This window comes from Antennarius striatus, chromosome 14, assembly GCF_040054535.1.
Source record: "Antennarius striatus isolate MH-2024 chromosome 14, ASM4005453v1, whole genome shotgun sequence".
Classification (NCBI taxonomy): Eukaryota; Metazoa; Chordata; class Actinopteri; order Lophiiformes; family Antennariidae; genus Antennarius; species Antennarius striatus.
This window is the reverse complement of record NC_090789.1, coordinates 16,841,956-16,856,431: the sequence shown is the minus strand read 5'-3', so window position 1 is coordinate 16,856,431 and position 14,476 is coordinate 16,841,956. Positions and strand designations below refer to the sequence as shown.

The 14,476-nt window shown below is 42.0% G+C and overlaps 1 protein-coding gene across 18 annotated transcripts in view; it reads left to right on the top strand.

Annotated features, from left to right (window-relative positions):
• macf1a (microtubule actin crosslinking factor 1a) overlaps positions 1-14,476 on the top strand; it is a 192,368-nt gene that overhangs the window by 82,780 nt on the left and 95,112 nt on the right. For 7 of the 18 annotated variants that reach the window (XM_068332821.1, XM_068332820.1, XM_068332818.1 and 4 more), the window contains exons 6-13: positions 9,681-9,847; positions 10,166-10,278; positions 10,781-10,887; positions 11,199-11,318; positions 11,948-12,043; positions 12,501-12,628; positions 12,742-12,835; positions 13,950-14,104. In XM_068332821.1, the coding sequence (XP_068188922.1) occupies positions 9,681-9,847; positions 10,166-10,278; positions 10,781-10,887; positions 11,199-11,318; positions 11,948-12,043; positions 12,501-12,628; positions 12,742-12,835; positions 13,950-14,104 (980 nt within the window). Of the gene's footprint in view, positions 1-3,667; positions 4,926-9,680; positions 9,848-10,165; positions 10,279-10,780; positions 10,888-11,198; positions 11,319-11,947; positions 12,044-12,500; positions 12,629-12,741; positions 12,836-13,949; positions 14,105-14,476 lie in introns of those variants that run through there. The other 11 variants (XM_068332810.1, XM_068332805.1, XM_068332807.1 and 8 more) reach the window with 7 other exon arrangements.

The following is a 14,476-nucleotide window of genomic DNA, read 5'->3' as shown; positions in this document are numbered from 1 at the left end:
CTCTCAGTTTGGTACCAAGTTCTCTCGTGGTTTTGGTTAATGAAAGAAGATGGATTAGGTCATAGGATTTTCTGTCTGCAATTACTGTACACGCAGATCATTGAGTTTGACCATCTACACTGTTTGTACCTTGCTGTGCTGCAAAGGATCGTATTATGTCAGTGTCATTCAGCCTAGCTGCTGTGATGGTGGGTGGACAGCTATAGACACTTTAAGACATACATAACAGACCTTTATACATGACTCCTCTGCTGATGGAGGGGAGTTAAACCTGTTTGAAAGTTTTTAATTGCTGAGCTTGTGTTGGATTTCTACATTCCTTTTTGAGTGACTAATGTAGATTACCACCAGGAAAACATTTTTTTTGTCTGATTGACAGTCCAAAGCACATTATACCATAAAGATATGTAAAGAAAAGCTGAAGGGTCATAGCTGAGTAACTGGAACCAGAATATGTTGGATGTCAGTGATGACAACTTCATTAAAAATTCATTCATTCATTAACATCCATTTCAGCATAGCACTAAGTTTCATGACAATAAAAATGAAATTGAGCAAGACTTTTTTTGGCTAATCTTGTGAATTTACTGCCATTACAGCCCAGGTTGATCAGCACATTGATGCAGATTTCCTGTCATTTCCCTGCTACCTTTTAGCAATCCTCAGTGTGTCTGTGTTCCTTGCCTGGAACTTGTATGTTAGCTAGCTCTGTGTATTTCCATTCTTCTCTTTCTGGTCATACAGTGCAACTGTATAGTTCCCAGCTTCCACCCTCTCTTGGTTTTTCCCTTACTTTCCTCTCATTTCCTTTCTCATTCTTTCTGATCCTCTCCTTTTTACCTCAAAGCCATAAATAACCTGTAACTTGACGAAGAGAGTGAAAATAAATGGAAGAGAAAATAGATTGAAGCCTTAACTTGGTGCAACAGTTGGCTTTACATTCGAGTTTGTTCTTTTCTTTCTCTCCAATTCTCGTGCCGTCTGTCATTCAGGGAAGCCTTTGGGTCAAGTTTGTGTGCTTGTGGGAGAAAAATCTGCTCACTAACGGGAGAGAGAGGGGGAGGGAGCGAAAGAGAGAGAGAGTGAGAGTGAGAAAGAGAGGTAGAAGCAACCCAGAAATGAAAAGGAGGAGGAGAGCCAAAGAGGGAGGGTGGATTGCGAAACTGAGATTGAGCAGAGGAGAGTGTGAAGCTGCTGCAGGCAGGAGATAAAAGCTTTTCTCTTTCTGCCGGCATCTGCTAGCGACGGATAGAGCAGAGGAGCGAAAGCAGCCGAGGGAGGGATGAGTACTGGCTGCCTGCTGTAACTGGAGCCCCTGGCTTCTCCCGATCAGCAGGCCTCCAACCACATCCATACAGCAGGACGAGACACACTGCTGACCAGAGCGCTGCCATCCTGGCTGGCACCAACACACATTCATATCTTCTGCCGGATCGCCACAGATTAGCTGTTCCTCCAGCTTCCGCCGTATCAATCGGATCCATTCTGTCACGCTTGTCTGACGGAGCGACGCCCTGTGTTCCTGTTTTTGCTCCCTGCATGTCTTTGTTATTTAAGATGCGGAGTGTGGACTCTCTCATCCTGACCTGTGCCTCTGTGCATCATGGAGTTCTAACCTTCACTGGACGGTGAATACCTTTGGCTTCATTCCAGAGACATGTGTACGTGAAGTAGGTTTGCTCATAGGACAGAATTTTGGCAAGATCTTTGATGAGCTGACACAGGACTAATCTCTTCCTCTCCTCTGCTGTCTTTACCTCAGAGTCCAGTCCGACTCATATCCCAGATGCTTATGCCTAATTAGATCAAATGAATGTGAAGAATTAAGAGACTATAAGGCACCAGAGAGTAGAGACAGACCTCCATTCTGCTGTGTATATATTCGCCTGAGTAAGATTTAACATTTCCTGCAAACTATGGATTTTGCCAGGCTGTTGCATCGTCGCACTGCACCACCTGATGGAGGGGGATTTGCCTGAGTAACTGGAAACCTGACAGCAGAATACACACGGTTCATGATTGGACAGTACTGGAACTGATTTCACAGCCACCTCTGGTCCTCAGGGAATCTGACATCCAGGTTGGGGGAAATCTTTACGCTGTTATCCAGGGAAGAAGCATGTGATGCTAAGCTGTCAGAGGAGCTCAAAGTGGAGTCTCTGCTGCTCTGTCAGATTTGGAACAGCACTCTACTAGTACCAAAGCATGGCACATAGCAGCGTTTTGGATTATTATATGATTCTACAGGTATTTGGCTACCTATAGTGAAAAGCTGCCATGTTGGTCATGTCTATGTAACAAAGTTTTGATTTTTGATAGTAGCTAATTGACATTATTCTCATTCCAGAGCTGGAAAAATTGGCATATCACATGAAATATCCACTCAATGATCAGGAGAAGTACGAGGGGGATCAGTCAGTGTAGCATCAAGGTGGGAATCCAATGCATCAGTGTATTGGCTGATTCTTCCATCAATCTGTGGCAGCATTGGCTCACTGCATCCTACCCCTCACTCAGAGACAATCTGGAGACCGTGCTGCTTTGGCAGAATGAGACACCAAGCTGGGTTCTACTACTGGGGCTCATAAATAAATTCCTCCACTATGATTGTGGTAACTGATAGGATTCCCGCCCATCTCTGTTGTGTAGTCAACAGTCATTATGGATATTTCCACTCTCCTCTTGCACTACAATAAGATCTCCACAGTGGAAAAGGGGCATAATTAATTCATAACCAGATTGTTTTTGGATCCGTGTGATGATGGAGATCCTGGATTACAGTCACTTCGAGGCGTCAGCAGATCCAAACATGTCTGTGTGCGTGGTTGTGAAAGGAAGAAGCAATCTGCATTGAATTGCACCAAAATGTTGGTGGCCTGTTTTTCAGAGTAGAGTCAATTCTCATCTTTGAAGGAATCATTACATTGAATAAATTGAGATTAGACTGCTACTGATCCAGCACTCAGAAACCCTGCTGTGGATATACATTCAGACTTTCACCCTTTTTTCTCACTTCACATTCACAGACACGTGTGTGGAGCAGCTGGAACCTCATTAATGGGCTGAATACCAACAGGCTGTACAATTCCTTTTCTCCGACTCATCATCCTATGAGATGCCTTATACCTGATAATTTCTTACCTGCAAAATCTGTAGTGATAAATCAAACACCTGACCCTAGGCCTCCCCCCGCCCCCATTCACACACGCACATGTTGGTCTCTCGACATAACTGTGTCTTCGTGTCCTTGACTGCAACCACAAGCGTTCTGGGATCAAGTTTTGTCCATTGCCTGCATATAAATCACTATTAAATAGAACAGACTTTGGAGGAAGCTGGTCTAACTATTGCGGATTTGAAGTCAGGGAAGGTGAGGGATGGAGCTGAATGGTGGTGAGCAGTGATGCATCACCCTGCTGCTGTCCCCTTACTTAACCTGTAATCATCAGAGAACTTCCTCTCTTGTTCTTGACAGCTCCTACCACTCATTTACTTATTTGCTTGTATTGCACTTAAGACAGTGACCTAAAAATATAGCTCTTTCCAACATCAAATTAGTTGTCAGAGTCCTGGGGAAGGAGTCAGTGGAGCCTTTTTGTCAAGGATCAGATTTTGCACTAAATCACCTGAAATGTTCAAACCTAAATGAAGATTAATTTGTCCTCTCACACAGTTAATTGTCAACTGTCGGAGTTTGCTGTGATTTCTTTTTTTCCAAGCAGTTTTTGGTCAACATCAAAAACATGGGGAACTCCATGGGTTGTGTCAGACCTCTTCATGAGGGGGAGGTCAGTGGAGCTCCCCCAATTTCACCAAAGAAGTGTTTGCGTTTTAGGCGCAAACACAAGGGCAAGAAAATCAGGAAAGAAGGATTGGATCAGGACTTTGAGCTACAAAGGGAACATGAGGGAGAAGAAAGAGATGAAGATAATGAAGATGAGGAGAAGACCTCAGTTTTTAGCAACAGAGCTAGGACCATTGCAACAGTGCCTGATACCCAGTTGATTCATTACAGAACCAATCCGTTCAGCAATACTTTTTCCCTAGGTTCTGGGAGTGCCAATATAGGAGGCCTTTTGGGCAACAGAATGCTTGAAGTGTCCCCCAAGCCCAGCCCAGCATGGAGAGGAGTTTTCTGCCTTCCAGGGGAGGAAGACACTGTTAGTGCTATTATAGATGTCTCCAGCATCCCAAGTCAAACCACAAATACCACCCCAGTCAACACAGCCCCAGCACTGGGTTGTACCACTCCAGGTGGAGGTAGGGTTTGTCGTGTTAGGGAAAAACTCCAAGGAGTCCTAGAGAAACCTTGGATACTTCGACAAAAGAAGGAGAAGAAAGACAAATGGAGATTTGGAAGAGAACGAAAGGGAGGAGTGGGATTTGAAGGAGCACCAGAAAGGACATTAGAAGATGCGCAGGCACCTTCGGAAAGTGATCAAAAAGGTGTGGTCCATATCCGGGAGGTGGATGGTAAATTATGTGTGGTAAGGACAGTGTACCCTAGTGATTTTGGCTCTCCAGTGTGGAGGGGTGAAAGTGACAGCAAAGTAGATGTGTACGCACCTTCCCTGTCTCCAAGCACAGGAAACATTATCAGAGTTCAACTCTCTGAGGAGGAAAAAAATACAGCCAAAATGTCTGAACGGAGTTTCCCCCTATGCTCCCATCCAGTATTGGTCCGTGAGAATATGTCTGTCAAAGGATTTAGCTTGGACACACCAGTACATGTGCAAGAGCAGTCTTCTCTGTTGGAGTCAGGCTACGCCAGCGATCTACCTCTGACCTCTCCAGAGACAGCGGGCACCACTCCCAGTCAGACAGACTGGGGAGGCTTGACCAGTAGTTCATCAGAGAGACTAGACACCATGATGGAGAGTTCCTTGTCACTCAAGCAACAGACAACTGCAAAATACTTGCCAAAGGTTTGCCTCTACTTACCTCTACTTATGTCGAATCATCCACTTAACAAATGCATAAGCAATCGCTGTGGACTTTTACTGAATATCTGTCTTTTATCGTGTTTAGCTGAGTAACCTTGAGGTTCCAAGTACATTTTCTAGTCAGCAAGTAAACAATTTGAATGCTTCAGAAACAGAAAGTGCAGAAAAATGGATGGAAACCCCATTAGTTATTAATCAAAGAAAATACCACGTACTGTTTCATTTGTCTTTTAGTTGCGTGAACATTCTGCTTGGTCTGCTTTTTATTATAAATTAAGAATGATGAGGTTAGGGTTGAGGAGACAAAAAGTTGTTTCCGTTCGTGGAATTTTATATGGACATTTTTTTTAGAAAGGTTTGAGTTTTTATAATCTACATATAGTTTCCAGGGGAATTCGTGGGTGTTTTGTACAACCTATAAACATGGAAGTCACTGGAGCCCATTTTTCAGATCAGGGGTCTGTAGCCTGATGGAGGTGCTTTCATAGCTGATTTTGTCTTTTGTGCCGTGGCTTTTTTGTGAAGGTTTCAACGTGAGTGTGTGTTATCGGCTCTTGACGACGCCTCCTTCCATTCTTTCCTCTTCTGTCCCTCGAGCCTAATCAATGCCGGACAGATTGTCCCTCCATCCGTAACGTTCTTCCCTCCCTCCCTGTCTTCTCCTCCATCTATTTCCATTACGGTTTCATTTTTCTCATACCACTCTTGCTGTATCACGCCTGGCATCTGTTGGATAGGTGTTTGTGTGTGTGACGTCTTGCTTCAGACGGAAACATCATTAAGTGCCATTCAAAAGCATATAAGTACATGTAATTATGTGTGTCTGTCGGTGTTTAGGTCTGGTGGTGTTGTTTGACAAAGATTAAGGTTACTCATGAATGTAACTGAGATGTACAACTACAGGTTTTCTGCTGTTGGTGTTATCAATTTTAATCCTCTTATAGTAATAATTTTGAATGTTTATCAGCAGATTTTACATGGTTAACTGGCTGAAGTGTCGGATATTATTTGGAAGTTTTGAATAGAATTACTGATAAGATGTCAGTTTTCTTAATCCTCCTTGAGAAAAAGAGCACATTTCTTCTACAAAACTCTTTCATGTATTACATCACAGTCTGATAATAACACGCTAAATAAGGAAAATACAGTATATTCCTTATATTTATGTATTGGTGATACTTAGGTAATAAAATGGAATTAACAAATATTAGCTTGTTATTAACATTGTGATATGTGATATTAGCATGAAATAATGTGGAATATCATAGAAAAATGTCAAAGACAACTGTAGTAAGCAGTGTTGTAATATTAATGAATTTTAAGGGACAATACCAAGTTTGTTGTTCTCAATTTTTTTCTGTTCATTTTTTTATTTTGTCTTCAAACATTTTTAAAAGCCAAAGTTAGTAATCACCATTTTATGATGCAGTAATTCATATGTTCAGTTCTACAAGTATTGAAGTATTTTTCAAAGTGCAGTCATGCAGTACGAGTTTTGTGTGTAATACTATGACTTATTATTTGTGATCATTTTGATCACAAGGCGTCCACGGTAAACCAGTTTGTACAACATCCTGGGACGATCTTGAGCAATGAAATTTATAGCAAGAACACAACAATTTTAGCAATGATTGCAGAAACAACACCTCAGGAAGGCTGAGAGGGAACAAGCACATGCTCTCTCTACTTTCAGGACACTGCTTTATCACGTCCATAAAGGTCTCGTCTTTTCTAGATCAGTGTTTCTTCAACCACTGTTTAGTGTGCTTACAGAGAATGTTTGTAGCTCCCTAGCATCAGTCACAAAGTCTCTGCACTCGCTTCCATCCATTCTGTTCAGCCTTCCTTCACCTTGAAATTAGACAGGCTGCTGCAGTAGCACAGCAAATGGATGGATGGCAGCTTTTCATGACAGCCTGTTCAGTTTTCCTCTGCAATATAGAGGCAGAGCTTTATGACTGCACAGAACAGCAGCTGATGTCATGTCAGTTTGAGCTTAGTGCTGCATGTCTCACTCACGTATCTGCTGATTCATTGGAAGTAGACAAATGTTGATGCTGCAGCTCCCCAGAGTTTCCTGCTTAAATGGTTGGTAGTAATCAATAGTCCTGTCTTGTGTGTGTGTTCCTGGTTCATGACGGGTGTGTGAATGTGTCAGGATTCTTCTGTGTTCAGTGTAAGTGCTGCTGTCCTTTATATGTGGGTTTGAGTGAAATCTCTTTGTGTAAAAGGAATTTGAAATGTGTGGCTGCTGTTGAGCCTCGAGGGGATTCTTACCCCATATTAAAGTCACCCTCAGATTCATCCACACTGTGTCTGAGGCTATTCAGCCGGCCATCCATCCATCATCCGTCCATCTTTCATCCATCTATTCATAATTTTGAAGGATTTGAAGCCAAGATTGTACTGAAGTACAGTAATGAATTCAGCCACCATCTTCTCTTTCTGGTAATTCTCCATTCCCCTAATGTTGCTATCTCTTCTTTCTAGTCGTCACACTTTACCCTCTACCCACAAACTAAAAAGAAGTTATATTTTGAAAGCAGGGCTTATTCCAGGGCCTGAAAATCCATTATAATTATCATTACATGGAGATATATAGAATTTATATAGGTGAACACTTAGCTGCAGAGATGAGCATTAGGTCTTAAATATAATGTTCATCTATGTGTATTCACACCTGTAGACAGTGTATATTCATACTAGTACTGAACACACACACATGACCACTGAAGCCTCTCTTGATGATAAACTAACACTAGCATGTCATGTGACCCGTGCTGTGATCAGTTACAGCGTCAGTAACCGTTTATTATAAGCTCTGCTGATGTTCACACAGGAAGTGTTTTCTGTGACATCCTTCACTGATGCTGACGTTTGCAAACATGATGCAATTATTAACCTAACAGCTGTAAGTCGCACACTGGCTCACACAGGCAGATACTCTACCTATATATCATGGTTCTGCGTTCATTTATATTTTTATCTAATGTGTAATCATGACTGTAGAAACAGGATGCAGGGGCTCATTCATAAGTCGTCCTGGGTGTGTTCACTCAGCCAGTGTTGTGTTGGTATGGAGGTGAAGGTTTAGATGCTCCGCTTTCCTCTGCAAAGGAAGCTGCAGAAGGACATGCTGCAGGATCTGCATTTGTTGAATGAGATGCAGATAGATGGGATAGTGTTAGCGTGTTAGGATTGTGTTAGAATGTTAGAATAGTGTTAGTGTGTTAAGACCGTGTGTGCTTGTCTATGTATAGGTGCATTTGTCTTTACTATAACATTAATGGAACTACTAGTGCTTCATGAGAAGCTTCTTGCTTTGCAGCCTTCTGTTGCAGTCACTCAGTCTCCTGCTTTTTCATCACCCCCCCCCCATCTCTTCTCCCTACCCCCTCTGTACTTTTTTGGATGTTGCTGCAGTGTCCTGGCACACAGTGGACTCTCATATAGCTCTATAATATCAGGAGGAAGGGAGAGAGAGAAAGAGAGAGGGGCAGGGAAAGGAGGGAAGGATGACAGGAGAATACTTGATTACAGTAACAGCAGCCAAACACTGACAATTGCTGCATATATACATCATTCGGCTTTTGTCACCGTGGACAGTTTGACCTAAAGAGAACAAATTGAGGAAGAGGAACACTGGGGGTAACTGGCCGAAGTGGTCTTGTAGCTCTTTGGCAGAGAACATAGGTATTAGTCTCCATGGAAGCATCTCCTCAGGCCTTTTAGCAAACATGAACTGAGTGTGCTTAGAATGCGCTCAGGAGCAGTGGGAAAGAGCCAACTCCTGTTCTCCAATCTGTTGATGATGGATAACTAAAACTATTAGTCGTCCTTCTGAGGGACTAGTAATTATTTTAGGGATCTGACACACGCTATGGATCCTGTGTTCCTGATGCAGTCTCTTGAAAATGCGAGGGAAATTATGTGAACAGGATTGAACCTCGTAGTGGCAGTGGGTATGAAGGCTGTACATACTAATCAGCATCTGAGGCGGAATAGATAAAAGATCATGAAGAACTTGGGCAAACAGGTTGAGGTTTTGGAGGGGGGGAGGCAGGACACAGGAGGGAAGGGGGCAGAATGTTCTCCGAGCTGATGAGACTATACATGATAGAGAGGGGGAACTGGAAAAGCTACAGTAATATATACAGGAAACTCATTCAGACACACACACACACACACACACACACACACACACACACACACACACACACACACACACACACACACTGGCTGTTATTGATTATCATGAAGATGAATGAGGGGTTTGAGGGGAGAGCGGTCTGATTCAAAGTGAGTTTGTGTCTCTGCCTTTTCTGCAGATCATTGTGGTTGTGTTCTGAATAGGAATGAGGATAAAGCTTGTTTTGTCTACTGCCTATTGCTACAGTTAAATTGTCTGAAGCTGTCCCAAGATATTGGATGCACACTTTCAAAGAAAGAATGAAAAGAATAAGCTGATTTTTAAATGCAAGTGTTCCACGGTAAATTCCGCAAAATTCTGCAATTTCCTCTGGGATTAATAAAGTATCTATCTATCTATCTATCTATCTATCTATCTATCTATCTATCTATCTATCTATCTATCTATCTATCTATCTATCTAAAAGACATGAATTGATTAGTGCAAGATTGCTGTTACAGGTCTGTGTGTGTCTGTTGACATCTGTGCAGACTGGAAATGATGAGTGCCAGTAGTAACTCCTGCTGCTTGTCTCTCCCAACCTCCAGATTTCAGAGATCTATGTGAGCGGTGAGTCAGGCGACCTCACTGCCAAAGAGAAACTGTTATTATGGAGCCAGCAGGCGACAGAAGGCTACACCGGCCTCCGCTGCGCCAACTTCACCTCATCCTGGAGCGATGGACGCATGTTCAACGCTCTGCTGCACAGATACAGGTTAGAGAACGGACGGAAATAGACACCTGTTCAACTGCATAATAAAACTGGATCTTTTGGAGCTATTTTCAGTGGACTCCAAGTGAAGTGTTTCACACCTTAGTGACATTTCAATACGTTTCTCATGGGAAAAAAATCTCAAATGATAAATTCAAAGTTTATTGCTTGAAATCACCAAATTATAAAAGAGCCAATGGTGCTTTATGTTCTGCTAAAGTTACTGGATGATGTAAAACATGATGCACAGTGCACATACTGAGGCTGATAAATAGACACAAACTGAGGACACAAATTTATCTTTCTGTGAATGATTTCCAGGCCAGACCTGATCGACATGGAGCTGGTGTCACAGCAGGGGAACCGCGAGAACCTCGAACAGGCCTTTGAGATTGCTGAGTCGCTAGGGGTGACCAGACTGCTGGATGCTGAGGGTGGGACTGTTGTTCTGAAAAATTAAGTGATGGTTGACTGTTTACAGCCTGTTTACAGTACTCTGTGCAGGCATCCTTAATTTAATGTAAACACTCTTATGTTTGCAGACTTCGTGTCTTGAGCTCAGGCGTATATCTACCAGTTTCTTTATTGTCCCCTAATCTTAGTGAATGTTAAATATGAGGCTAATGTTGACCCTTAATCATTGTAAATTTGTTAATTTACAACCAGTGGGTGTCTTCCTTCTACATATAATCTTAATTCCATTGAAGTTTAATTCACTCATTTGTACTTAACTGCCATTAATTTTATGTTTGTATCTGTTGTAATTGTTAGAAATAGGTTGCCAATCTAATTAGGCTTAGTTCAGAGATTTTTCTCTGAACTAAGTATTTTGAAATCTTACAATGGATTGCTACTTCCTCAGTGATTAAAAGCAGTGTCGCGCCAAGTGTTCTGGAATTTTTAAGTCTTTGTCTCTTATTTTGCCCATCTCTTCAGATGTTGATGTACCATCTCCAGATGAAAAGTCAGTCATCACCTACGTCTCCTCTATCTATGATGCCTTCCCCAAAATCCCTGAAGGAGGAGAGGGCATCTCCGCAAATGTACGTCACATGGATGCTACTATGATGTTTAACTGGTTTCAAATGCATTTCTTCACTTTACAATTAACAATGCTATGTTCACATTCCTGACTTATTCATCATTGGAGTTGCTTTTCTTTTAACACTTTGAAATGTTTTCATATTTTATGTACAGAAATTTTTGTCAGCCAAGTGTGAAATATATTTTCCTGGAATTGTGACATAATGATGGGGTTATATTTTATTTTGGAAAACGAAGGTTTTTGGTGAATTAAAGACAGACACATCAGTTTATCTGTTCTCTCCCTTGGTCTCCTCTCTTGCGCCATCAGGAGGTGGACCAGCGTTGGTCAGAGTACCAATCCAGGTTCTCCTCTCTTCTCCAGTGGAGCCGCCAGCATACTGCCCTCATGGCTAACAAGAACTTTCCACAAAATCCTGTGGAACTCAAGGTGAGAACTTGACGCAAGTTTGACTTTTATTCTTTAATCTATGTCAAGAACAATCCTCAAAAAACAGCAAATACTTAACAACAGAGCTTGTGAAACATGTAATGTCTCTACTTGGTCACCCAAATTCCCTCAAAATGAACACTGAGTTCTAAATGCATTTTGCTTTGGTGGAACTGAGTTTCCACTGTATTTTGTCCGCTTTTCTCCTTGGTCTAATCAATATGCAGCCAGGAAAAAGTAAAACTCTTAGAAAACAGATATACAGATGGAGTGACGGAGGAGTAGATGGGTTCTGATAAAATAAGCAGGAGCAGGCTGAGGTGCGAAATGAGCAAGGATGAGCTATACATTCAGATTAACTTGGATTACAAAATGTTTATACAGGATGCTGCTATTGTGATATAATGACCGTCATAATGTCTAAGGAGAAAAGGAGGGAAGGAAAATGAAGCAGTCGCATATGTAGTTTGTGCTGACACAAGCTAGTAATGACCACCCAGGGACACAGGCTGTGATTGCAGAGCTTTTACCTCTAATAACTGGTATTGACTTTGTGTTTGACCTTCAACAAAACTGGTGCTAATGTGGATGCCGTAGCGCTCATCATTAGCTGCTGTCTTCTCCACCAGGCACTTTACAATGAATACGTCCATTTCAAGGAGACGGAGATCCCCGCAAAGGAAGTGGAGAAGGGTCACATCGAGCGCCTCTACAAAATGCTGGAGGTGAGACTCGGAGGGCAGTGGGGGGTGAGAACGAGGATGAATGAGAACACTGTCAACAGGGGAAGTATAAGAAAAGGTAGCTAATGTGAGCATGGTGTGAATCATGGGCTTCAGCTCAGGGGCATCAGGAGGATGCCAGTGAGAGATGGAATTTTGTTGTTGGTGAATTTGTGTGACTTTAGTCGTACATTTGTTTCCTGAAGCAAAGCCATCTCCTTGGGTTTGGTGTTATCAATGTGGTAGATTGTGTAATAGAGAACAAACACATGATGGGCCCTTGTGGATCCCCTCTCAGCTGATAGACCCAAAACATTAGCCTGTGTGAGATTACTCATAGATAGAACTGTGACTTAAAGGAGGTCTTTAAGGCCTGTCTGAATATCAGACTTGTACAGTGTGTACGAATGCACTGAAGCATGATGCATGAAGTTAATTTTTGTGATTGTGTGTGTTGTAGGTATGGATTGAGTTTGGTCGTATCAAGCTTCCTCAGGGCCTCCATCCCAATGACTTGGAGGAGGAGTGGGGCAAACTCATCCTGGAGATGCTGGAGAGAGAGAAGGCTCTACGGCCGGCGGTGGAGAGGTACACAGACACACACATCCACACACTTAGTTCATTCAGGAGGATGCAACGAAATCTCATGCTCATGTGTTTTTGTGTGATACACCCATGTTAACCTGTGTGTGTGTTTTCAGGCTAGAGCAGCTGCTTGTGAGGGCCAATAAGATCCAGAACACAGCTCTAGACTGTGAGGAGAAGCTCACGCTCGCTAAGAACACACTCCAGGCTGTGAGTTCTGACCCTTTCATATCTGACTTCCTTTTAATTTCCTGCCACACACATGCAGGGTTCTGGGGATTATGTTTGGTAATGCTGGTTAAATTGATGGTGGAGTTTACACTGATAAGGTGTACAAGCTAGCGCCCTTCTAGGACAATGAGTGTTTCCTCACCACTTCCCCTGTTTGTTGGAAGCAGGACACAACATACCTTACAGCACATGTGTCAAACTCATGGTCCAGGAGCCAAATGTGGCCCGCCACATCATTTATGTAATTTATGCATCATTTATGCAAGAGAGTAAAAGGTCAGAGTGTCTAAAAGTACATGGGTCAAAAGTGTGCTTTGACCGAAACTACATTTCCCACAAAGCAGCTTTTAAACTCATTTTAACTTTGACAAAAACCATTTTTAGCAAAGTTAATTTCCAGACTTGTGTTTGATGTTATTTTTCTTTATTCACTTGGATAGTTTGATCCTAATTGACAGAGTTCTGTTTGTTTCATAACCTGACAAATTAAAAGTATTTATGTATTCATGTTTGTATCTTGAATAAGTAATAAGTTCAGAGTATTTAACACTAAGGAGTAGTTACATTTATTTTACATTTATTTCACATTACATTGAGTTACATTTAGTAACATCTGGCCCTTTAAGGACAGCCATTATGCTGATGTGGCCCTCGGTGAAAATTAGTTAGACATCCCTGCCTTACAGGATTGCACATACTGCTGCATCTTTGTGTCCGTCATCTTCATCTTAGAACTCTGTTGTCAGTATTGTGACCTGGAAGAGAATATTGAAAAGTCCTTGATCTTCAATCATTTCCATACCTTTTTAGCACTTTGAGATTTTCGTAATGTAAAGTGCAATATAAATAAAATTTATTATTATTATTATTATTATTATTTGATCAAAATGTTAGTAATGTGAAATGTAACCCGCATTTGGAATTTTTCCCACTTTAGCATAAGTTATCATGCCAGTGTCCTTTTCCTTCATGAGGACTACTTTGGTTTCCCTGTTCTGTTCACTGCTAGCGAAAACATAAAGAACAGAACTGCACAGGTTGGTTAATGAAAATCAGGGAAGGTTCACTGCACCATGTTTGCTCTGCCATCTAGGACATGTCTCGGGTGGAGAGCGGCGAGGCAATGCAGTGTGAGAGGGAGCTGGCCTGCTACCTGCAGGACTGTGAGGCTCTCATTAGACAGCTCAACCAGGAGCTGAAGCTCCTCCGAGAGGAGAAGTACTACCAGGTGGAGCAGCTGGAGTTCAGGTGAGTCTGGAGTCAGTTGGATGGAACTGGCTGTGATTAATGTGTGACCGACATGATGACTCAATTCAGGAAAGAGCTTCAAACCCATCAAAGTTAATATTTTGTTTTCATTTAGTATAAAAGATAAATACCAGGAATAATGCCACTCCATTTAGAAGAATTTACCGCAATAATGATTCTAAATAAAACAACCATTTTGTCAGATGACCTTTAATGCAGCTTTAAACCATCCACCAAACATTAATTTAACAGGCGCATGCTTGTCAGGACAACCACATAGACAGGACAGTTTGCGTTAACTGATTTTTTCTGCTTCATGTTTTTCCCAAAAAATTGTCACAGTAAACGTTCTCCTACTCTAATAAGAATCTT